This window comes from Dunckerocampus dactyliophorus, chromosome 1, assembly GCF_027744805.1.
Source record: "Dunckerocampus dactyliophorus isolate RoL2022-P2 chromosome 1, RoL_Ddac_1.1, whole genome shotgun sequence".
NCBI classification, from domain to species: domain Eukaryota; kingdom Metazoa; phylum Chordata; class Actinopteri; order Syngnathiformes; family Syngnathidae; genus Dunckerocampus; species Dunckerocampus dactyliophorus.
Window position 1 is genome coordinate 18,213,330 of NC_072819.1, and position 23,600 is coordinate 18,236,929.

Below are 23,600 nucleotides of genomic sequence, written 5' to 3' on the forward strand. Positions count from 1 at the left end.
AAATAGTTTAACATGGGCCCTTTAAGGGAAAACAACAGTTATGAGCAAATTTTCAATTTGAATTGAATGGAATGACGGAATTTGAAATATTATCCTAAAGGTGCAATATGTACCATGACAAATAACAGTAAGTAATAAATAAAAACATTTAAAACAAATGAAGTTCTGCATAAATATATGCATAACCTTATTTAAAATGTGCTATGTGCTGAGGGAGCAGCTATCATAAAATTAAAACTATTCATGACAAACCGGAGGAGCTGTAAATAGATAAATAAGTCAATAAATAAATAAAAAATTGTGGCCCAAATTGTTATTCTTCATCTCTGGCTGTAATTACCAGGCCAATTATTATTGAGTGCTAATTTATTGCCTTGCTGCTAGCTGTGTGTTAAATAAACCCAGCAGAGTAAATAATGAGAGGAGGCGATTGTGCGAACAGACTGCTGCTGTTATCAGATGGTGACACAGTATACACACTGTGCCCACTGGGGACGAGTGTGCTGCATGTGTGGGTATTCAACTTATCTCATTTTTACAAAAATAGAAATTTAGTTTTTAGTTTCCTCAGTCATGTGGTAATTTTTTTTATTGGCGTAGACATGTCCAAAGACACACGGATTGGACTAAGCAGTGAAGTCATTGTCTCACATTGGTAAAAAAAACCCAATACAGATGGCCAATATCAGCAGACAATGCCAGGTATTCCAACAGAGAAAGGACCTTCTCTTGGCCTGTGTGTGTTGAGTCTTGCCTGGCTGCCTGTTATCTACCAAAGACTCACAGGACCCCTGGAGAGACAACAGGGGAGTCATATAATTCACTCTCATTTTTCTCTCTTGGCTGTAAATTAAATCTGGACTAGCGCAGTGGCATACAGATAGGGCAAGGAAGTGTGTTTGCTTTTATTTAAACTCGCTCCCTAGTAACTCAAACCCTGCCAAGCGTAAACTCCATTGTGGATACTGAATTGACACATTCACTAATTTATTGTGCATTAATGTGTACTGTGGCCGCGAAGCTACCGTTTAAGTTTGTGTGGAATACACAAGTGATCAGGTATGATTTGGTGTTCAGGAGCCCTGATAATTATGATGAATCATCCTTCCAGTATATGTGTTTTTCTGTATGCAGTGCTGTTATTTAAATAATAAAGGTTGGCATTCATGTGTAGCGGATATTTCTTATGCCCTCTGGAATGTTTACTTCAAGTAATGCATTGCTGTTCTTTTCAAGGTAAAGGCTGTTATTTTTCAAGAACCCATTAAATTTGCCGCTTTAATTTGAACTGAGTGTTAACTTTGTATAGTTGAATTCAGTTTGTTTCAAAGTCACAATGTGTCGTAACTGGTAATGTTTGCATTAAAATATATAACAATAGGTGCTTTTAATTTAATCTGAGCAATTTTTGGGGGATTTACATTTTAATCGGACAGTTTTCATGCAGGTGTTCTGGTCATTGCGGTAGAAAATGTATAGAAAGCATATTTAGTGTGTGCGTGTGTGTGCGTGTGTACATTAGGGGTGTCACAAGATCTCGCAAGATTAAAACATTTCCCGTTCAGGGAAAAAAAACCTGTTGCGCAATAAAAAAAATCAATTAACCACATGATAAATGAAAATGAACCCGATAATCTTGCCAGTCATAATATTGCCATGTGCGTGTGTGTCTGCTTTTTTTTCTCTCACCTCCAAACAGGAAGAGAGTTCACTCTTTGCATTATTTCAGCATTTAGATGCTTAAAAGAACAACAGCGAAGAGAGTGAGACCTCTTGTCAGTTATACAGTCACTTTGTTTCTGTGGGGTGAGGCGGGGCCGCTAGCATACACACACAGCAAAAGAGTGACACTTTGTGAGGAGCAGCGCAAGGTAATGTAGTAAAAGTTACTACAGGGGGGACTTAGGAGGGAAAAGATGCTTGCAATGCCAAATGCCTCAGCCCCCATGCGGAAATATTAATAATGAGCAAGGTTAGCCCATCAACAGGAACGAGCCAGTAGGCTCACTTTATTCTAAAGTGATACCATCATAAAAAGGCAACAAAAACGAACTTGCCCACCTAAAACATAACCACCCGACCCATTTTTCCAATCTGGGAGAAAACTACACATCACGATGCAGAACCTTCGTCCCGACACTCAACACTCACTGAGACGTTTGGTCAGCAAAGTAACGTACAAACGGAACAGCGCAAAATTGTATGTACGTGTACACTACCGGTTAAAAGTTTTAGAACACCCCAATTTTTCCAGTTATTTATTGAAATTGAAGTCGTTCAAGTCCAATTAATAGCTTGAAATGATACAAAGGTAAGTGGTGACGTGCCAGAGGTTAAAAAAAAAAAGTAAGGTTACCCAAAACTGAAAAATAATGTGTATTTCAGAATTATACAAAAAGGCCAGTTTCAGGGACCAAAAAATGGGTCAACAATTTAAACCTGTTCTGCAGAAATGGAGTTTGATCAAGCCTTGGCAGCTGGTGTGACTAATTCCTACAAGTGTTCCAAGTTCTGGAGTACTTATTCCCTCCTCTGTCTGCATAAAAACAGTTTTTGGAACACACTGTGGTACTATACCCTCGTGAACATCAGTTGAACAGCATTGTGCTAGAGAAAGTAATTTGTTGCAACAAAAATACAAGAAAAAAGGGAATTAACAAGGGAAGAAAGACGGAAGTCAAGGAATATGACGTCAAACTTCCCCTTTCATGTTATCCACTTGCACAAAGCCAAAAACTGGACATGACAAAGTAAGTTGATAACCACTGTTCAAGTACCGTTCAATTCTCTTTGGGGAATTTAGGTTTTGTTGAGTTGCATCTTGAGCACAAAGCCTGGAATGGTTTAGACACTTTCTCAGAATAACCCCATTGTGTGCATACAGTATTTTGCAAACATCAGCAACAAACAACAGCAATTACAGGTAATATCAAAGCCACTCATAACCAAGTTTTTCAGAACACTCTTGACATAGGCCATGTACTATTACAAGTGTAGAATCGCATGATCTGTTAAACTGAGGATGTAGACACATTTACTAGAGGTGGGTAGCATAATAAGGAGTTGATTTAAGCAAATTTAGTCAAAAAATGACTTGGGCACGATCAAAACATGATGTCAAAACATATGTGCTATCCATCCATCCATCCATTTTCTCATTTTCTATGCCGCTTAGCCCCCTCCCAATAATCACAGCTACAAGACAAAGATAATTTCTGAATGCCGTCAGTAGCATTTTTTTCTGGTTGTGCTGGCAAACCAAAGTATTTCACCATACTTCTTCATTTGCTAACTTTTTATTTCATAGTTGACTGAAGGAGAAAGTTTTGGATGTTGGGACTTTGGGGTTTTGTTCCATCTGACTTATTACAGCTACTGTAGACCTGGCCAATCCACCATGCAGCAGCCATGTGTTTAATCCACCTTTGCTTGTGTGTGTGTGTGCGTTTGATGTGTGTATGTTTCTTGCAGGTTCAGGAGCTACAGAAGAAAGAATTACAGCTGAAAGCACTGGATGCATTCTACAAGGAGCAGGTGGCGCTCCTGGAGAAGAGGGTACAAACACAAACATGCATGAGTACACTAAAGATCCAAAATACTGTATATTAAAAAATAACATCAGTATAAGAAATGAGTCAGCTACTGATGTTTCTGCCAGTGTGAGTGCAAGATCAGAGATTTTAGCAAGTATGAAGTACTCTGCAGGGAGCCTATTTATTTGCTTTCAACTGGAAAAAAAACATTTGTATTGAAGTCTCGGCTTCACCAGGTACCACACAATACAAACCTTTACATGAACTCTGCTTGGGGAAGAATTTCTCCAGTACATTGAATAGGACATATGTGAAATCCAACTTTTGTGCAACCAACTCCAAAGAGAAGGATGTCTTTGGCACACAGTCCTGGTGTCAGATGCTCGACTATTTGCGAGAAACTCATTAGCAACAGGTTTGGTTTACAGAGGCTCTACAATACTGGCAGGCTGGCATATGGGCAGCACAAGCTGTGTTTGGTGTCTGGCCTTGGATGTTTGTTGATAGACCTCTCAGCAGGCTTGAGTGTGAAGGACAGAAAGACGGGGGAGACAGCGAGCACGTCTGCGTTTTGCATGCATGTTGTATAATCAGGTGTGCTGTGTGTCAACTGTACAAATGTGTGTATTTCTGTCTGTATATGCAGGGCTCAGTGTGTTTGCTTTACTGTGCCCGGAGCCACAAAACGCTCTTGTTTAAGTCTCTTTGACTCTGCCAAATGTTCTCAATGAGTTTAGTTTTCTTTTCTTTCTTTAGTTTACTTTGCTTATATTACCTTAACGTTAGTACTAACATATAACCTGGTTTGGGATGCCATAGGAATTACTAAACAAAAAAAGGTGGAATACGAAGCATTCTTTGTGTAAAAGACAGCTATTGTTCATTGTAAAACACTACACAAAGATGAAGAATACATTGAGAACTTAGAATGCAGAGATCTCTATGCAAGAAATCCTCTCCAACATCAAAAGGAACGTAAGACATTAAGCTAAAATGTAAGGTAGAGAATTGAGACCTTTTTGTACAGTAGCATCTTGACTTATATCAGAGCCTAATGTTGACTCTACTTAAAACTTAAATACTTGCCGAAATAAACCATCCACCTCACAAATGTGACATATCAAGATGGTAAATGGTCTTTCACTTGTATAGCTTTTTCCACCCCCAAGGCACTCAAAGCGTTTTGTCACTGTTCGCACATTTAACTACTGATAACACAGCGTCAGGAGCAAATTGGGGTTTGGTATCTTGCCCAGGAATACTTTGACATGATCATAGGAGGATAGAGGATCGTACCTGCAACCTTCAGGTTGGGAGACGACCACTCTAACAGCATGACTATTGCACAGGTGTACCTTGGGCTGTTCACAATAAAAGGCCACTCCAAAATGTGCCCGCGGGCACCACGTTGGTGACCCCTGGTGTCAGTGATCTGAAAGAATTTGGTGATTCATGCAAACATCTCCTGATGGACAAAAGGCAAATAAGCTGTCAGCCTTGTTCACTGTATTTTTCTCAAAAACACCGTGTTCAGTACTACAAGCAAAGTTTTTATCACCTGACTTTATTTCACCAGCCAAATTAGAAGCATGCAGGCGAAAAAAAACAAACCCCGTCAGTGACTGACGTATGAGTCGTATACAGCTGTCTTGTAAAACATACTGCGTAACGAAACAAGTTTAACATTGCAATGTGCATACTGCAACGTATTGACAGGGGTGTAATATTTGACCACGCTTATGTATATAATGTAGTATGATAGCCATACAGGCAGAATGTTTGCTGCAGCTCTGTACTGTGCAGGTGTACCTAATGAAGATGCTGAATGTAGAGGTCCTGGGATGGTGTCGTTACACGTGGTCTGCGGTTTTGAGGCTGGTTGGGTGTACTGCGAAATTCTGTGAGATGGCTTGTGGTAGAGAAATGAACATCAAATTCACGGGCCACAGCTCTAGGAGGCATTCTTGCAGCCAGTATGTGTTTTGCATACTACCTCAACACTTGTGACATCTGTGTAATTGTGCTGTGTATTAACACTGCACATTTTAGAGAGGCCTTTTATTGTGGCCAACCTAAGGCAGACCTGTACAATAACCATGCTGTCTAAACAGCATCTTCATATGCAGTGTTGGGAGTAACGGTGTTAAAACATAACAGGGTTACCAACGCCGTTACTTAATCACTAACAGAATAATCTAACTAGTTACTGTTGTCATTTTTGCAATGGCGTTCTAGTTACTTAGAATGAAATGCGGCGCGTTGCTTTGATTCAAGCTTGGCAGCGGGGGATGTCATTTCTCTCTCTCTGAGATGAGACAATTAGCGGCGGGTCACACGCGTGTTGATTGGCTGAGGAGTCAAGTGGGAGGATGCTCACATATCCCATGCTGCATGCGGTCTCAATCAAAACAAGAGGGAGCGATGGCGAGTGAAGCAGGGCCAGGGACAGGTAAAAAATCGGCATTTACAGGCTGGAAGTATCGACACTATTTTAATCTGACTGAGATAAAAGAGAAAAAAGTACCTGTTAGATGCACGTTGTGTCCTGGTGCAAAGACACTGTGTACGTCTGTGACGAGCAATTCAAACCTGCAATACTGTTTAAGAGCATTTTACCTCATTGTTATTTATTTTCTTTTGCACTTAACAGGATTATTATAGTTGGAAATATCTTATTTATTGAAAGTAAAAATAAGATACTTGAAATATATTATTTGAAAGTTAAAGCTGTGAAAATGTTGTATTTTCATGCTAATTTTACTTTTTTTTAATTCAAAGTTCATTTTTATTATGCAAAGTTCATATTAATAATTTTATACTGCTTGTTTTATACTTAAAAAGAATTGCAGTGTTTATGTGATAATTTATATGTTTATGTGATAATTTTGATAAATAAATAAATAACTCAGTTACTTTCTGTGACATGTAAGTACTAACTGAAACTAATTACTTTTTCAAAGTAACTTGCCCAACACTGTTCATATGCCACACCTGTGAAGTGAATGGAATATCTTGGAAAAGGAGAAGTGCTTGCTCCCACAGATTTAGACAGATTTGTGAACAATATTTGAAAGAAATAAGCATTTTGTGTATGTAGGAAAAGTTTTTCTTGAGTGTATAACACAAACAAGAAATTGAGAGATTTAACCAGGTTAAGTCCCATCTGCCACCAGAATGGCGTTTTTCCAGTTTTACTCAGATGGATCAAAGAATCATTACTGTGGAAATGCCAGTGACTCTTCTTCAATGCATAAAATTCAATAAACTAGACAAATATGTTACAGTGGTGTGAAAAAATGTTGGACCCTTCCAGATTTCTTTTTTTTTTTGCGTGTTTGTCACACTTCAATGTTTCAGATCATCAGATGAATTTAAATATTATTCAGTGCCAACACAACTGAACACAAAATGCAGGGAGAAAAAAAATCTAAACCTACAAAAAGTGATTCTCCGCGTTAAAACATACGTTAGCTGAGATTAATTGAGATCTATCAGTCTGGAAAAGGTTATAAAGCCTTTTCTAAAGCTTTGGGACTCAAGCAAACCACAGTGAGAGCCATTAGATTCAAGATTCAAGATTCAAGAGAGTTTTATTGTCATGTGCATGGTAAAACAGCAGTTATACCATGCAATGAAAATCTTATTCTGTTCATTCTCCCAAGAAAAGAAAGAAAACACAAGAAATAAAAACATAAACATAAACACATAAACATATATACCAATAAATTAAGCAACAAAAACAGAAGAGACATTAATACAAATAAATAATACAAATAAATAAATAAAGTGCTATGAGTGTGTGCTTGTGTTGCGTGTGGCGTGTGTGAATGCTTTGTTGAGAAGCCTGATGACCTGTGGGTAAAAGCTGTTTGCCAGCCTTGTGGTCCTGGACTTCAAACTCCTGTAGCGTCTGCCTGACGGTAGGAGTGTGAATAATGAGTGTTGTGGATGTGTGCTGTCCTTGATGAGGTTGTGTGTTCTTCGTAGGACTCTGGTTTTATAAATGTCTTGCAGTGAGGGGAGGGCTGCCCCAACAATGTTCTGTGAGGTCTTGATCACCCGCTGGAGTGCCTTCCTATCACGTGTTGTACAGTTACCGTACCAAACAGTGATGGAGGCGGTAAGGACACTTTCGATAGTGCATCTGTAGAAGCAACTCAGGATTGTGGTGGACATGCTAAATTTCCTCAGTCTTCTCAGGAAGTACAGTCTCCTTTGGGACTTCTTCATAATTTGTTGGGTGTTGTGAGACCAGGTGAGGTCCTCGCTGATGTGTGTGCCAAGGAACTTGTAGGTTTTCACCCTCTCCACCTCAGTCTCATCAATAAACAGGGGTCTATGCGGCTCCTTTTCTCTTGTTCTTGGGTCGATGATCATCTCTTTAGTCTTATCTGTATTGAGAAGGAGATTGTTAGCACGACACCAAGCTATGAGGTCCGCCACCTCTCTTCTGTATGATGTTTCAACACCACCAGTGATCAGTCCGATGACTGTAGTGTCATCCGCAAATTTAATGATGCTGGTGTTGTTCTGAGAGGCCACGCAATCGTAGGTGAAGAGCGTGTTGAGGAGTGGACCCAGCACACACCCCTGTGGGGTCCCAGTGCTCACAATTCTTGAGCTGGATGTGCGATTGTGGACTCTGACTGACTGGGGTCTGCCTGTGAGAAAGTTAAACACCCAGTTACAGAGGGAGGGAGACAGGCCAAGTGTGAGGAGCTTATTTGTGAGTTTGTGGGGGCTGACTGTATTAAAAGCAGAGCTATAGTCTATAAATAGCATTCTGACATATGTGTCCTGGCCCTGTAGGTGAGAAAGGGCTGTGTTGATGGCAGTGTTGACTGCATCATCAGTGGACCGGTTCTGGCGATATGCAAACTGTAGAGGGTCCACAGTTGCCGCCGGGATGCTCTTTTTGATGTGGGTCATGACTATTCTTTCAAAGCACTTCATAACAATAGGAGTGAGTGCTATAGGGCGATAGTCATTTAAGCAGGTCACGTTGCTCTTCTTGGGTACGGGCACTATGGTGGTGGACTTACAGCAGGTCGGTACAGATGCTTGTGCAAGCGACAGGTTAAATATGTCGGCAAGCACATCAGCTAGCTCTGATGAGCAAACCCGAAGTGCACGTCCTGAGATGTTGTCTGGGCCTGCTGCTTTTCGTGGGTTTGTTTTGTTTAGAACCCTGCGCACATCAGCTGATGTCACCATGAGAGGTGAGTCCTGTGTGCTCCCCAAGTCCAGCCATCCTCTCTGCTCGTCAGGAGTTTGGGTGTCAAAGCGGGCATAGAACTCATTCAGCTCGTCTGGAAGTGTGGTTTGGCTGGACGTGGCTACGCTACTCCGCTGTCGATAGTCTGTGATGTGCTGGAGCCCCGCCCACATGCGCCGAGGGTCTGAGGTGGAATAGTAGCCCTCCAGCTTCTGTCTGTACTGTCTTTTGGCCTCTTGTATGGACCTCCTCAGGTCATATCTGGCCTTTTTGTAGTCATCAGCGGTGCCCATGACAAATGCAGTCGAACGAGCACGTAGTTTAGCCCTTACATCACAGTTCATCCACTGTTTTTGGTTAGGGTATTTTCTGTAATACTTGGTGGTGGTAACAGTCTCTATGCATGTGCTAATGTAGCTAGTAACAGCAGAAGCATATTCATCCAAATCAACAGTACAATCTTCCCTCCCCGCTGCAGTTTTAAACACATCCCAGTTTGTGCAGCCAAAGCAGTCCTGAAGTACTTGATCAGTTTCTTCATTCCACACTTTAACTGCTGTACTTACAGGGGGAGCTTTTTTAAGAAGTTGTCTGTATGTTGGATAAAGGAAAATAGAGATGTGGTCGGCCTTTCCAAAGTGGGGTCTTGGAACAGCCTTCAAAGCACCTTTCATGTTGCTGTAGACTTGGTCCAGGATGTTATTTTCCCTTGTGGGAAAGCTCACATGCTGGTAATATTTGGGGAGGACAGTCCTGAAGTTACAGTGGTTGAAATCGCCAGATATAATGAATACAGCGTCTGGGTGTTTGGTCTCGTGTTTATCAATGATGTCATGCAGGAGGCCTAGTGCGTTAGCGGTGTTAGCTCGTGGTGGGATGTAAACAGCAGTTAAATACACAGCGCTAAACTCACGAGGTAAATAAAAAGGTCTGCATTTCACCATCAGCAGCTCAATGTCCTGTGAGCAGTGCTTTTCCAACGTCTGTGCACCACCGTTTGTTTACGTAAACACAGACGCCGTCACCTCTGTGTTTACCAGACGCTAAAGTCCGATCTCCCCGGTAAGCAGCAAATGTTTCTAACTGGATCGCCGAGTCCGGTATATCCTCCGTCAGCCAGGTTTCTGTGAAGGTGAGGACACAGCATTCCCTGATCTCACGTTGAGCTGTAATCCTTGCTCGTAGTTCGTCCATCTTGTTTTCAAGAGAGCGGACGTTGGCTAGCAGCAGGCTTGGTAGCGGTGGCCTAGTCGCTCTAGCTTTTAGCCTAGCATGCAGGCCGGCCCGCTTGCCTCGTTTACGCCTCGGATGCTTTGCTCGCCGGGTATTCAGCTCACCAGGCCCGCAGGCTGCTGCGTTCTCCCGGCGCAGAAGAAAGGCAAAGTCTGAGAGGCTAAATGAAAGTTCATGGTGAACCCGATGTTCAAAAGTGTCTCTCTGTTGTAATGTATTGCGTGAGTGTGTTGAATGTCCAAAATGAACAATAAAATAGCAAAAATTTGAAAAACACGGGAGAGTGTCACAGAGACGTCTGCCACGGAGGGCGCCATCTTTGGAAAAAAATTATCCACAAATGGTGAAAACATGGAACGGTGGTGAACCTTCCCAGGAGTGGTCGGCCAACCAAAATTACCCCAAGAGTGCAGCGGCGACTCATCCAAGAGCAACATCCCACAACAACATCCAAAGAACTGCAGGCCTCACTTTGCCTTAGTTAAGGTCAGTGTTCATGACTCCACTATAAGAAAGACACTGGGCAAAAACGGCCTGCATGGCAGAGTTCTAAGATGAAAAGCACTGCTGAACAAAAAGAACATTAAGACTTGTCTCAGTTTTGCCAGAAAATATCTTGACGATCCCAAAGACCTTCGGGAAAATACCTTTGTCTGACGAGAAAAAAGTTGAACTTTTTGGGAGGTGTGCGTCCCAGTACATCTGGCGTAAAAGTAATGCCGCATTTCAGAAAAAGACCATCATACCAAAAGTAAATGTGGTGGTGATAGTGTGATGGTCCTGGGCAGTTTTGCTGCTTGTTAGGACCTGGAAGACTTAATGTGATAAATGGAACCATGAATTATGCTACCAAAAAATCAGGAATGAGAATGTCCAGCCATCTGTTTGTGACCTCAAGCTGAAACCAAATTGGGTTCTGCAGCAGGACAATGATCCAAAACATAGCAGCAAGTCCAATTCTGAATGGCTGAAGAAAAACAAAATAAAGACTTTGACCTAGTCACAGTCCTGACCTGAATCCTATTGAGATGAATCCTGAATCCTGAATTCTATGGCATGACCTTAAAAAGGTGGTTCATGCAGGAAAACCCTAAATTACAACAAAGGAGTGGGCCAAAATTCATCCACAGCGCTGTAAGAGACTCATTGCAAGTTATTTCAAATGCTTGATTGCAGTAGTTGCTGCTAAGGGTGGCCCAACCAGTCATTAGGTTTAGGGGCAATCACATTTTCACTCGTAGGGCCATGTAGGTTTGGATTTTTCTCCCTTAATAATAAAAAGTTTCATTTAAAAACTGTATTTTGTGTTCAGTTGTGTTATCATTGACTAATATTTTAATTTGTTTGACATGAAACATTTACTTTAAGTGCGACAATCATGCAAAAAAATAAGAAATCAGGAAGCGGGCAATTATAGCCACTGCAAGAAGTGTAAACCTGAAACTGAATCATACAGTAGCTCACAAAAGTGAGTACACTCCTCACGTTTCAGTAACCACTTTATTACTGTGCATCTTTTCAAGGGATAATACTACAGAAATTAAACTTTGATGTTGGACTTAAGAGCAGTCAGTGTAGGTGCTCAATTGGGTTCAGGAAACTTGGCCTTTATACTTGGCCACTCCATCACCTTTTCCTTCCACTTCCTCACAAAGCACTTACAGTATCTTGGAGGTGTGTTTCGGCGTGTTATCTTGGTACAATACTGTCATGGAGCCTAGTTTCCCAAGGAAGGGGATCATGCTCACAGTACATGTTACAATTCATGTTTACCCTCACTGAACCACAGCCCCCCATGCCATGATACTAACACACTCATGCTTGACTGTAGTTATGTCCTTATCCACACTTCTTTGGTAATGATCTTTTTTTCTTGTTTTTTAATTTATTTTTAGATTTAAAAAAATATATATATACAGTATCTTGAGTATGAGATCTACTGTAGTACATGTTTGAACCATTACTACTGCTTAATTTATGATGAATTGATGGAGTTCTGAATCTGGATGCTGCTTCTTTCATCTATGGCCCAGACTACAGCCCATACAGGGCCATATACTGCTTTAACCATTTTTTTTTAATACTCATGTTCCCCACTTCTTTTCTTTTGTGATGTTCTGCTCATCTTCTAAAGCGTTTCCTCTTCACTTTTGCCGCCTTCCTTGTTTTTTCCTCTCAGCCGGTAACGTTTATTGGTTCAATATTTGTAGAGGAGGCTTTATGTGTGCAGGCTTAAGCCAGGGAGAGCAGTATAGGAGAGCCTCAAGATTAGCAGTGTTTTTTGTTTGCTTTTTTCATAAGACCACTCTCCTTCATTCAAATGTTTGCTTGGGGAAAAAAAATCTTAAAATTTAAGAGAAGAACCACAGATTTAATGTTGTGGAAAGAAATGTTGCTTTACTTAATCACTTATGGAGACTTGTTTACCATAATTTGAGGAGCCGCTACTTTTTTCACACGCTTTGAACCCTGCGTCTTAAACAATGATGTGGCTGTTATATGGCTAAAAGAACTTTCCCATGATGCTTAGCGTGCCAAAACAGGAAATAGTGCATTTAGGCATCTCACATCTCACCGGAGCTAACGAGTGACACTGTGAAGTGTAGGTAGGATTACAAGGTTTGTAGTGTTTCTTTCTGTGTGAATATCTCATGTAACAACGTGGACAGCTGTGGCTTATAGACAAGTGTGGCTTATGTATGTACAAAAAAAATGTTCTCTTTTTTTTGGCAGACGCATCTTATATTCAGGTGCGCTCAATAGTCCGGAATATATGGATATATACTTGAAAGAAAACAGCGCAAGTATGCATTTAAGGATTTAGCATGTTAAAGGAAAACATGCTCAGGCGCTGCATCACTATGTCAGGAAAATAGTTATTTATGTTACAATAACAATGTTGCTGTAGCTTATATACAGGTCAGTTATGTAAATAGAAGGTAGGGTTTTTTATGGCTTTATAGTTGAAACAGGTGTGTCCCGTTGCATTGTTAGCTCCCACATGATAGCTGTTTTTGTCTGTTTAGAATGCACAGAAAAGAGAAAGAAGTGTGGATGGGCAAAATTCCAAAAAAGTGCAGTTTTCCTTTCAGCACTAGAATTGTCTGTTCTATAGTAAATGTGGTGATTTTTTGTGTGCAGCAACATTTACACAGGCATTGCGCGCAACACAATTGAATAGGGAAGTTGGCACAGAGGCTAGTGTTAACAGAACAGGTGTTTAGGTTCGGCTGTACGGTGGCCGATAGGGACAACTGCAGAAAGGATGCAAAACCAAAAATACACTCCTGATCAAAATTCTAAGACCAGTCAAAAAATTGAAATTAATAAATAAATAAAAATAGTCTTATTTATATTTTGCACAGTTGAATCATCAGAAGGTTCTAATTAGAGCTTCAAAATTCCAAAAGAAAACATGGAAGTGAGACAAAAATATTCTGAGTAAGCAATTTATTTCAAACAATCATTCTATTGAAATAGTCTATTCATGAGCTCACAAAAAGTTTAAGCTTTTAAAAGCCCAAATCTTGGCAAAATGGGGATTTAATGTCATTTTTGTCAGGTATTCACACTGTCAGGTTGTCTTGATGGCAAAAGCAAAAAGGATTTCTGTCTTTAAACGCAGTCGGATTGTTGAGCTACATAAGCAAGGCCTCTTGCAACGCACAATTGCTGCTGAGGTTGGACACAGTAAGACAGTCATTTTAAACTTCTTCATAGATGCTGAGTGTTATGGGGGGGGAAAATCAAGCGGTTGAGCCAAAAGGATGGGGATCCGATTGTCCGTCAAGCCACGGGATGATCCTCGGCCCAAATGAAGGTTGTTACTGGAGCCAAGTGCAGTCCAATAACCATCACACGACATCTGTGAGAGAAGAGTTTTCAGAGAAAAAAATATCAAAGGCCTTGTCTACTTAAATGCCACAAAACTGTCTGTTTGGAATTTTTACAAGAGCACCAAAAATGGGACATTGAAACATGGAACAATGTTTTATTTTCTGATGACAAAAAATGTAACTTTGATGGTCCTGATGGCTTCCAACGTTACTGGCATGACAAAGAGATCGCACCTGAGATGTATTCCACACGGCACAGTGCAGGGGCGTCAAACGGCAGCTGGCTATGTGGAGATGTTGCAGGGACCTTTCCTCATGACTGAAGGGCCTCGTCTGTGTGGTAATGACTGTGTATTTCACTGGAGAACGCTGCAGTTCACAATGGCCGCCTGACAAAGGACTTCATCCAGAGGAGTAACCTCACTCTTTTGGACCATCCTGCGTGTTCCCCTTAATCTAAATCCAATTGACAACATTTGGGGATAGATGGTAGGGAAGTTTAGAAAAAAAGGACATCAGTTCCAGACAGTGAATGCTGTCCCTGAAGCCATCATCACCACCTGGAGCAACATTCTCATTAGCCTCCTGGAAACACTGGCATCAAGCATGCCCAAACCAATTATTGAGGTGATTAACAAGAATGGTGCAGCTACTCATTACTGTGTTCTTTTTTGTAGATTTTATTTCTATTTTAGGAGGTTTCGTTTTTTTTTTTTTTTGACTAAACTTTTAAACAGCTGATAAACAGCCTATTTCAGTTTAATGATTGTCTGCAATAAACTGCTTACTCAAAAAATGTTTTCTCTCACTTCTCTCATTTCTTCTTCTTGCATTTTCAAGCTCTACTTAGAAACTCCTTAAGATCCAACAGTGCGAAATGTAAATTCTTGCAATTCTTCAACTGGTTTTAAAATTTCAATCAGGACGGTATACAAACACACAAACACAAAAAAAAAATGTAACGGGAATATATTGCAAATTAAAATGACTGCAATCAAATAAATGCTGCAAAATCAAAAACAAATTCAAAAGAAAAATGTTGAAAATGCCAAAAATGCATACAAACCCAAATAACAACTGCATGACAGAAATGCAGCAATTTCACGGAACAGTGGGGAACCAGACGTTAGCGACGCACAGTATATGCTCTATAATGCTGTAAAATATTACGACCTAGTGTTTAACAATGACACTTGTTCAAAAGCCAGCCAGCCTCCCACACATAACGTTCAAGATGGACATCCCTTCGGTCTGGCTTCCCTTGTAGTCTGACAAACTTCGGTTTTGTTCTGTGAATTTAAAACATTTCTCTCGTGTTTTTTGGGGGGGTTTGGGTTTGTGTGTTTTTGGCATTTGCAGCATTTTTTTGCATTTGTTTTTTATCCTGCAAAATTTTTGTAAATCCAGCATTTTCTCATTGCATGTGTTTTATGGTGTTTGTGTCTTTTTGATTTTGGATCATTTCTGTGTTTGGAGTGTTTGGATGTTGCTGCTTGTTTGTCTCTGTCGGACACTGTAAGTCCACCCATATTGTCAGGATGATCTGTGGTCACCATGGCAACACCAGTAGCATTGACATCATCATAAACCTAATAAAATACTATACATTTTAATTTCTAACTGATGATACACTTTTGATAACAATGTAGTTTCACTTTATGGTTTTTATTTCTATTTGTACAGAACATGGAAATGTATGAACAGAGTAAGGAGCAATTCCACCAAGCTGCCTCCAAGACAGAATCACATGTGAGGTGAGATGCACACACACACACACACACACGCACACACACACACACAATCATACACAAATTTGCCTTATCCCTCAGGTCTCTGACATACACACACACACACACACACACACACACACACACACACACACACACACACACACGCTCCCATTTACCACACACAGTAGGCTAATAAGCAGCGATAGATTAGGATCTGTTCCCATCCTTATTTTGTACCCAGTTAAATGCCCACATTCTCCTGAGCAAATCTCACTAATATGTGTTTTAATTGGCTACTTGAATTAAACTGAGTTAAACAATACCCTTCACTCCCTGTGGTCACTGTGTGTCTCACAGTGGACCTTTAATGAGGCTCAACCTGGGAAAAGTTCACTAATTATTACTAGTCACAGTCACAGTAGACAGCAAGCTTGTGTTTACTGTAAAAAAAAAAAAAAATAGTGTCAGAACACCAACAGGGCTTTCTAATAATAACAAATTGAATATCAAGAGGCATGACCAACACAATTAAATGTGACTACTTGAAGGAAAGGCCTTTGTGTTGATTGTAAGCCACGTCAAACCATTACTGGCTGGTTGAGCTTCATTTATTTAGAAACAAATAAAAAAATAAATAAGTATAAATTAATCTCTTCCAGGGTCAAACTTGTAATTTTTTTTTTTTTATTATCTGTACAGGCACTTTTTTTTTAGTTACATTTAACATTATAAAACTGTTATACAAGTTGTAATTTGATTTGTATCTCACATCACTTCTCTATTTTTAACTGTATTTGCAGGTATAAAAAGATAATACTTCAAAAAACAGAAGTGCAGAAAACACACGTTTCTATAGTGGCGTTCAGGACGCGCAAGCAAAGCCATCAAGCGATTCACTTTTTTTTTTTTGACATAACAAGCCTCTACAATTGAATGGATAACTTTTGTTATAGATATAGGCATCTTACTCTTGAGTTAGATTATCCATAATTGGAATATGACATCTACAAAGTGACGTTTACACGATTGACCCAAACTACCTTCGCGATCGACCGGTAGCTTGTGATCGACGTAATGGGCACACCTGGCTTAAAGCATCATGCTTTGTATGCAAAGTTATGAAACATTTTAAAATGTACTTGTATCATGATATATATATATATATATATATATATATATATATATATATATATATATATATATATATATATATATATTGCTCAAAAAAAATTAAAGGAACACTTCGAAAACACATCAAATCTAAACTGGGGGAAAAATGATCTTGAATATCTTTCCTGATAATAATTGGGTGATGTATTAGTAACAAAATGATGCCACATAATTTGATAGAAATGAAAATGATCACCCTATAGAGGGGGGAAATCAAAGACACCCCAAAAATGAAAGTGGAAAAAATGATGAAGCACACTGGTCCATTTTGCCAAAATGTCATTGTAGCAACTCAAAATGATTCTCAGTAGTTTGTGTGGCCCCCACGTGCTTGTACGCATGCCTGACAACGTCGGGGCATGCTCCTAATGAGACTACGGATGGTGTCCTGGGTGATCATATATATATAGTAAAATATATTACAACATTTGTGGTTAATTTGATCTCAAATAATGCTGACAGTAATATTGTTTATATAATAATTTGGGGGACAATAAACATTTCAAAATGCACCCGCGTTGTTTTGTGACTCTGTTAAATTAAAATGTCTGTTTGTCCAGTCATATATTTTCCTTCTTAAAAAGAACGTTAAAATCTCGTCTTGTGTCGTTCTTGTAGATCTGATAAAATACTATATATTTTAATTTTAAACTGACGATACACGTTTGATAACAGTGTACAGTAGTTTCACTGTGTGTTTTTTTTATGTCGTATTAGTCCAGAACATGGAGTATGAATGTATGAATGAATGAATGAATGAATGTATGAACGAGTCAGGAGCAATTCCATCAAGCTGCCTGCTTAATTTAGTCTCAAATAATGCTGACAATAGTATTGTTTATGTAATAAAACCATAAACATTTCCAAAAACGCACCTGCATTGTTTTGTGACTCAATTCAATTAAAAACGGTGTTTGTCCAGTCCTATTCATATAAAGTTAAAATCTTGTCTCATTCTCGTAGATCTAATCTCGTATATTGTCTCATCTCGTGAACTGAGTATCTCGTGCCAATTCTAATAAAAAGTAGTCAACCATTCTCAGTAGAAAAACAATAAAACATAACATAGTGACACTGCTTGAGGAAGCTCCTTTTCTATACAAAACAAGCCAATGAAGGCCAAATAAAAGCCAATGTCTCCACACATGACAGCAATTGAAGTGCCAAAGTTTTGTGCTATGTTAAGGCCCTGTCACACCTAGACGATTTAGCCGGCTTACGCCAACGTATGAAAAATTTGGCCAATACGCTGGCGTACATCGAATAAGTTCTGGGTAAGTTTTGTATAAGTTAAGAGCACGCCGGCATACGACGTAGTACGTCCAAGTCGTCCACAAATTTTGTGCATGCACAAAACTTTTCGACGTATGTTAATGTATGATTCATTTGTCCCGCATACGCAGGCAATAAGTTATGCGATCGATGACACCCGTTCACACACGTTATTTGTAAGTTACGCACAAGTCGTAATACGTCAACATAACTTGAGAAAAAACTGTGTCTTCTTGGCTGTCTTCTTGGCAAGGATTGGCTCAGAGGAGATGGAGGCTGTTGTGTTTGCAGATACAGTACATTATGCTACAAGTATGCCTTGAAGGATATTTATACTGCTACATGCTTGACCAGTAGAGGGCACTGTGACACTGGGAATGGAACCAACAGGGGAAGAGGCGTTAGAACCTGCGTCATCTCCATCACAGTGAGAGTGGGAGGGGGAGGCTGTGGGTGGTGATCAATCCCTCCGTCACTGCCCTGATACTTCTTGGCAGCGGTCTTCGAAATTTTCTTCGGCATGATGGTGATGTTGACACTGCGATGTCTAGTGAAGTGAGTCATCAAGTGGCAGCCTTTTTATAGGCTACGGCACGTCATCGTAGGCCATACGCTGCCGTGCGGTTTGCATAAGTTAGACTGGTGTTGGGCATAAGCTGTGAACACCGGCAACACGCTACGCATTCGTTGGTAATAAGTTGTCTATAAGTTATAGAAACGTTCTATATAAGTTACTAATACGTCATGTATACGTCAAAGTCGTTATGAATACGCTATGTATACGCCCAAAATTGAAAAAAACATCCACAGTTCAACGTATGCCATCAAAATGATCACGTCGGGCATGCGCTGGCTAGATCGTCAAGGTGTGACAGGGCCTGTGACAGAGGGGTATTTGATGTTAAAGTTTCCCAAGTGTGCCCTCAAATCTTACAAATAACTTCAGTAAGTACAATTAATTAATAAACTGTCGGCTTTACTACTGCTCCTGATTCTACAAAGCAACTGTCTTCTACATAAGCCTACTTGAGTACAGACTTAAAACAAAGCTCGTAATCCCAAAGAAAGCCAAGTGGATATACAGACCCTTTCCAAAAAATTAGAATGTCATAGAAAAGTTGTTTAATTTCCATAATTCCATTCAAAAAGTTTAACTTTCATAGATTATAGATTCAGGGCCCACAATTTAAACGATTTCAAGTGTTTATTTGTTTATTTTTACATAATTTGGGCTTCCAGCTCATTAAACCCACAAAAACAAGAATTCAAAAAATTAGAATACTGTGACGAAATCAGCCCAAATTTTGCAGGGCATGAATGTTTTAAACTGAGCGTCACACACTAATCATCTACTAAAGTCAAATCACCTGCTGCTTCAGTTTGGTTCAATTGTCTCAGTTCGGTTCAATATGGGGAAGACTGCAGACATGACAACTGGCCAGAAGACCATCATTGATACCCTCCATAGGATGGGTAAGCCACAAAAGTTCATAGCTAAGGAGGCTGGTTGTTCACAGAGTGCTGTGTCCAAGCATATCAATGGAAAGTCTAGAGGAAGGGCAAAATGTGGCAGGAGAAGATGCACCAGCAAAAGAGATGATCGTGGGCTTCAGCGGATTATCAATCAGGGAAGATTCAAGAATCTGGCCGAGATCCAGAAAGAGTGGAATGAGGCGGGAGTCACAGCTTCAAAAACCACCACATTCAGACGCATCCGGGAGATGGGCTACAACTGTCGGGTTCCTCGGGTCAAGCCACTTCTGAACCTGAGCCAACGTAGGAAGCGTCTCCAAAGGGCCAAGGAGAAGAAGGACTGGACTGTTGGCCAGTGGTCCAAGGTCCTCTTTTCCGATGAAAGTAAAGTGTGTCTTTCATTTGGGAATCAAGGTCCAAGGGTTTGGAGGAAGACGGTTGAGGAACAGAACACAAGCTGCCTGAGGTCCAGTGTGAAATATCCACAGTCCGTCATGATTTGGGGTGCAATGTCCGGTGCAGGTGTTGGTAAACTCTGCTTTCTTAAATCCAAGGTCACCGCGACAGTCTACCAGAATGTTTTAGAGGACTTCATGATTCCTTCTGCTGAGGATCTGTATGGAGATGCAGATTTCATCTTCCAGCAGGACCTGGCCCCTGCCCATACCGCCAGAAGCAGCAAAACTTGGTTTGATGCCCATGCCATCACAGTGCTTGACTGGCCAGCCAACTCGCCGGACCTAAACCCCATTGAGAATCTATGGGGTATTCTCAAGAGGAAAATGAGGGGCACCAGACCCAACAACAAAGAAGAGCTGACAGCAAGCATCAAGGAAATCTGGGCTTCCATAACTCCCAGGCAATGCCACAGGCTGATTGCTTCAAAGCCACGTCGCATCGAGGCAGTGATTAAGGCAAAGGGATTCCCAACCAAGTATTGAAGATTGACATATCGTTTTGAAAGTACCATATTTTGATTGATTTGATGTGATCCTAATTTTTTTTTTTTTTTTCCTGCAAAAACTGAGAAGTAAATGGTGATTTCTTCACAGTATTCTAATTTTTGGAATTCCTGTTTTCGTGGGTTTTATGAGCTGGGAGCCCAAATTACGTAAAAATAAAAAAATAAACACTTGAAATCGTTTAAATTGTGGGCCCTGAATCTATAATCTATGAAAGTTTAACTTTTTGAATGGAATTATGGAAATTAAACAACTTTTCCATTACATTCTTTTTTGGAAAGGGTCTGTATAATACACCATTTGTTATGCAAGACCTAAAGTTACAGCATACACTACGGGTCAAAAGTTATAGAGCACTCCAATTTTTCCAGTTATTTATGGAAATGTAAGTTGTTCAAGTCCAATGAATAACTTGAAATGGTACAAAGGTAACTGGTGAAGTGCCAGAGGTTAAAATAAAGGTAAGTTTACCCAAAACTGAAAAATAATGTGTATTTCAAAAATACACAAAAAGACCTGTTTCAGGGACCACAAAATGGGTCAACAATTTTATAGCTGCAGAAATGGAGGTTGATCAAGCTTTGGCATTTGGTGAAACTCATTCCTACAGGTGTTCCGAGTTCTGAAGTACTACGTGTTGTAAAACTTTTGACGGGTAGTGTATCTTACATGGTGCAATAGAATGCCTTAACTTTCTTAGAAGTAAAAAAAAACAACATCCCAGTTAATTTAAATTTAAAGCAAGACTAACATGTTGCTGAGGCTGAACACCAGGTGATCTTGCCTCAGGTGGAATCGTGTGCTCTAATGCCACTAATCCTTGGATTGTATGAATATTTGCATTCGTGTAAAAAGGAGAGAGGAGAGCATGTTCTATCAGAAAAAAAGATAAACCCTATTCACTGTCAATTATATGCTGCTTTTATAGGTTGTAGAGCGTGGATGTGAGGTAGAACCACTGATTGTTTAATCCAGTTTAACCTCTGCCTTTGGCAAAGTGTAGTGAGCGGATTAAGATGTAAGGGGAGGAGTGTGCTTGTTGACAAATGGACAAATGCATCCTGTTTAGAAAGATCTGAGTCTTGTGTAAATAGTGGAACCTCCAAAGTCAAAAACCCCAACAATTTGTGCCAATATTTTCTGGACAAATTCAGCCATTTGTTTGTGGTGTGATGTTATTGGACTTCTGTTCAGTTCAGTTTTTGCATACCCAACACCATGTTCGAACATAAGGTTGTCCACAAGTGCACCAGGACACCCTAGGCCGCAGGTCTATGATCGACTTTGTAGTCATATCATCAGACCTGCGTCCAAATGTTCTGGACACGCGGGTGAAGAGAGGGTCTGAGCTGTCAACTGATAATCACCTGGTGATGAGATGGATTAGATGGCAGGGAAGGATGCCGGAACAGACCTGGGAGACCCAAAGGTCTAATGAGGGTGTGCTGGGAACATCTGGCAGAGTCTCCTATTCGTCGAGTCTTACTCTCAACTCTGGCAGAGCTTCGCCTGCATTCCGGGGGAGGACAAGGATATCAAGTCTGAATGGGCTGTATTCTGTGCCTCCATTGCTGAGCTAGCCAAAAACCCATTACAAAGCAGCAAACAGGTATTTGAAGCTGCTGGTGCCTCCGAAGTCCCATGAACCTCAAGGTTCAGGATCCGGCAGAGGCTTGCAGTTATGCATAAACCTACTATTTGGCTACCCCTAGCCAATACTCACAAGCAGAAACAGTTGGAGTGAGCCAACAAATACATAAAGATTAATTTTCAAACAGTCCTGTTTACTGATGAGGGCTATGCAACCTTGGGTGGTCCGGATGGGTGAGGTAGCGTATGGCCAGCATATCTCAACAAGACTGTGATGTCAGCAAGGAGGTGGCTGAGTCATTTTTTCGATTGAAATTATTGGGAGAGAGCTGGTAGGCTCTTTATGGTCATTGGAGGTGTGAAAATGACCTCAGCAAAGTATGTAGAGTTTCTGACCGACCACTTTCTTCCATGGTACAATATGAAGAACCGTACCTTCTGTAGCAAAATGACATTCATGCATGAAGCGCACTTTAAACTGCAAGCTATCAGTTACGCAGAGCAACATGGGAATCGAGCAGCCGCAAGAGAATTAAAGATCAACGAAACGGCCCCATCTATCCATCCGGGCAAGGATTACATTAGCGGATTACAAGGAAAAGCTGGCCATCTTCCGCTCCTACTGCAGTAAAAAAATTGCCGACAAACACATCCAGCCCATCCACATCACCAACATAGATGAGGTGCCGCTCACTTTCGAGATCCCGGTGAACCACAATGTAGAGAAGAAGGGGACCAGCACGGTAGCGATACACACAATGGGGCATGACAAGTTGGCTTTTACTGTTGTGCTTGGTTTCCATGGTAATGGACAGAAACTGCCACCTATAGTGATTTTTAAGAGGAAGACGCTGCCTGAAGAAAAGTTTCCAGCCAGAGTCAGCGTTAAGACCAATCAAAAGGGCTGGAAGGACGAGGAGAAAATGGCTGACTGGCAGAGTGACGTGTACGTAAAGAGACCGGATGTTTTTTTTCCACGCGTTACCGTCCCTGTTCATCTGGAGTTGCGAGCGGTGTGGGAGCGATGGATGACAGATGGCGAACACAGCTTTACTAAGACTGGGAGGCAGCGCTGTATGAGTTACGCCACAATTTGTGAATGGATTGTGGATGCTTAGGCTAACGTGTCTGCTTGCACTGTTGTTCGAGCTTTCGCAAAAGCCGGCAGGCATCATTTCTGAGGAGCCGCACGGCAACGACACTGAATCTGACAATGACGAGAGGGAACCTGGCGTGTTTGATGGAGAAGTTGCTCAGCTGTTCATTTTGGATACAGAAAATGAGGACTTTGATGGATTTGTGGATGACGATTGATCAAAAAATAACATGAGTACATTGGTAAATACTTCAATAAAGTACAACCGAACTCAGTTTTGCTCCAGCTGCCTTTTTAAAAACATACGCTAGCATGCATGCTAGCGTATGTTTTACCATGCCTGCGACCAATAATACGGTGTGCCTTATGTATGTGTTAAATAGAGAAATAGAGGTAACCCGTAACTTAGACTGCGCCTTGTAATACGGTGCGCTTGATGGTCGCGAAAATGCGGTACCTCTCTGTCATTGGCTTTTATGGTTATAAAAGG

At 40.7% G+C, this 23,600-nt stretch overlaps 1 protein-coding gene across 2 annotated transcripts in view; it reads left to right on the forward strand.

The window, feature by feature from the left end:
• Positions 1-23,600, forward strand: part of LOC129194316 (MICOS complex subunit mic25a-like) — a 75,748-nt gene that overhangs the window by 23,871 nt on the left and 28,277 nt on the right. Inside the window, exons 5-6 of one of the 2 annotated variants that reach the window (XM_054799458.1) lie at positions 3,472-3,555; positions 15,501-15,571. In XM_054799458.1, the coding sequence (XP_054655433.1) occupies positions 3,472-3,555; positions 15,501-15,571 (155 nt within the window). The remainder of the gene's footprint in view (positions 1-3,471; positions 3,556-15,500; positions 15,572-23,600) is intronic. The other variant, XM_054799463.1, reaches the window with a different exon arrangement.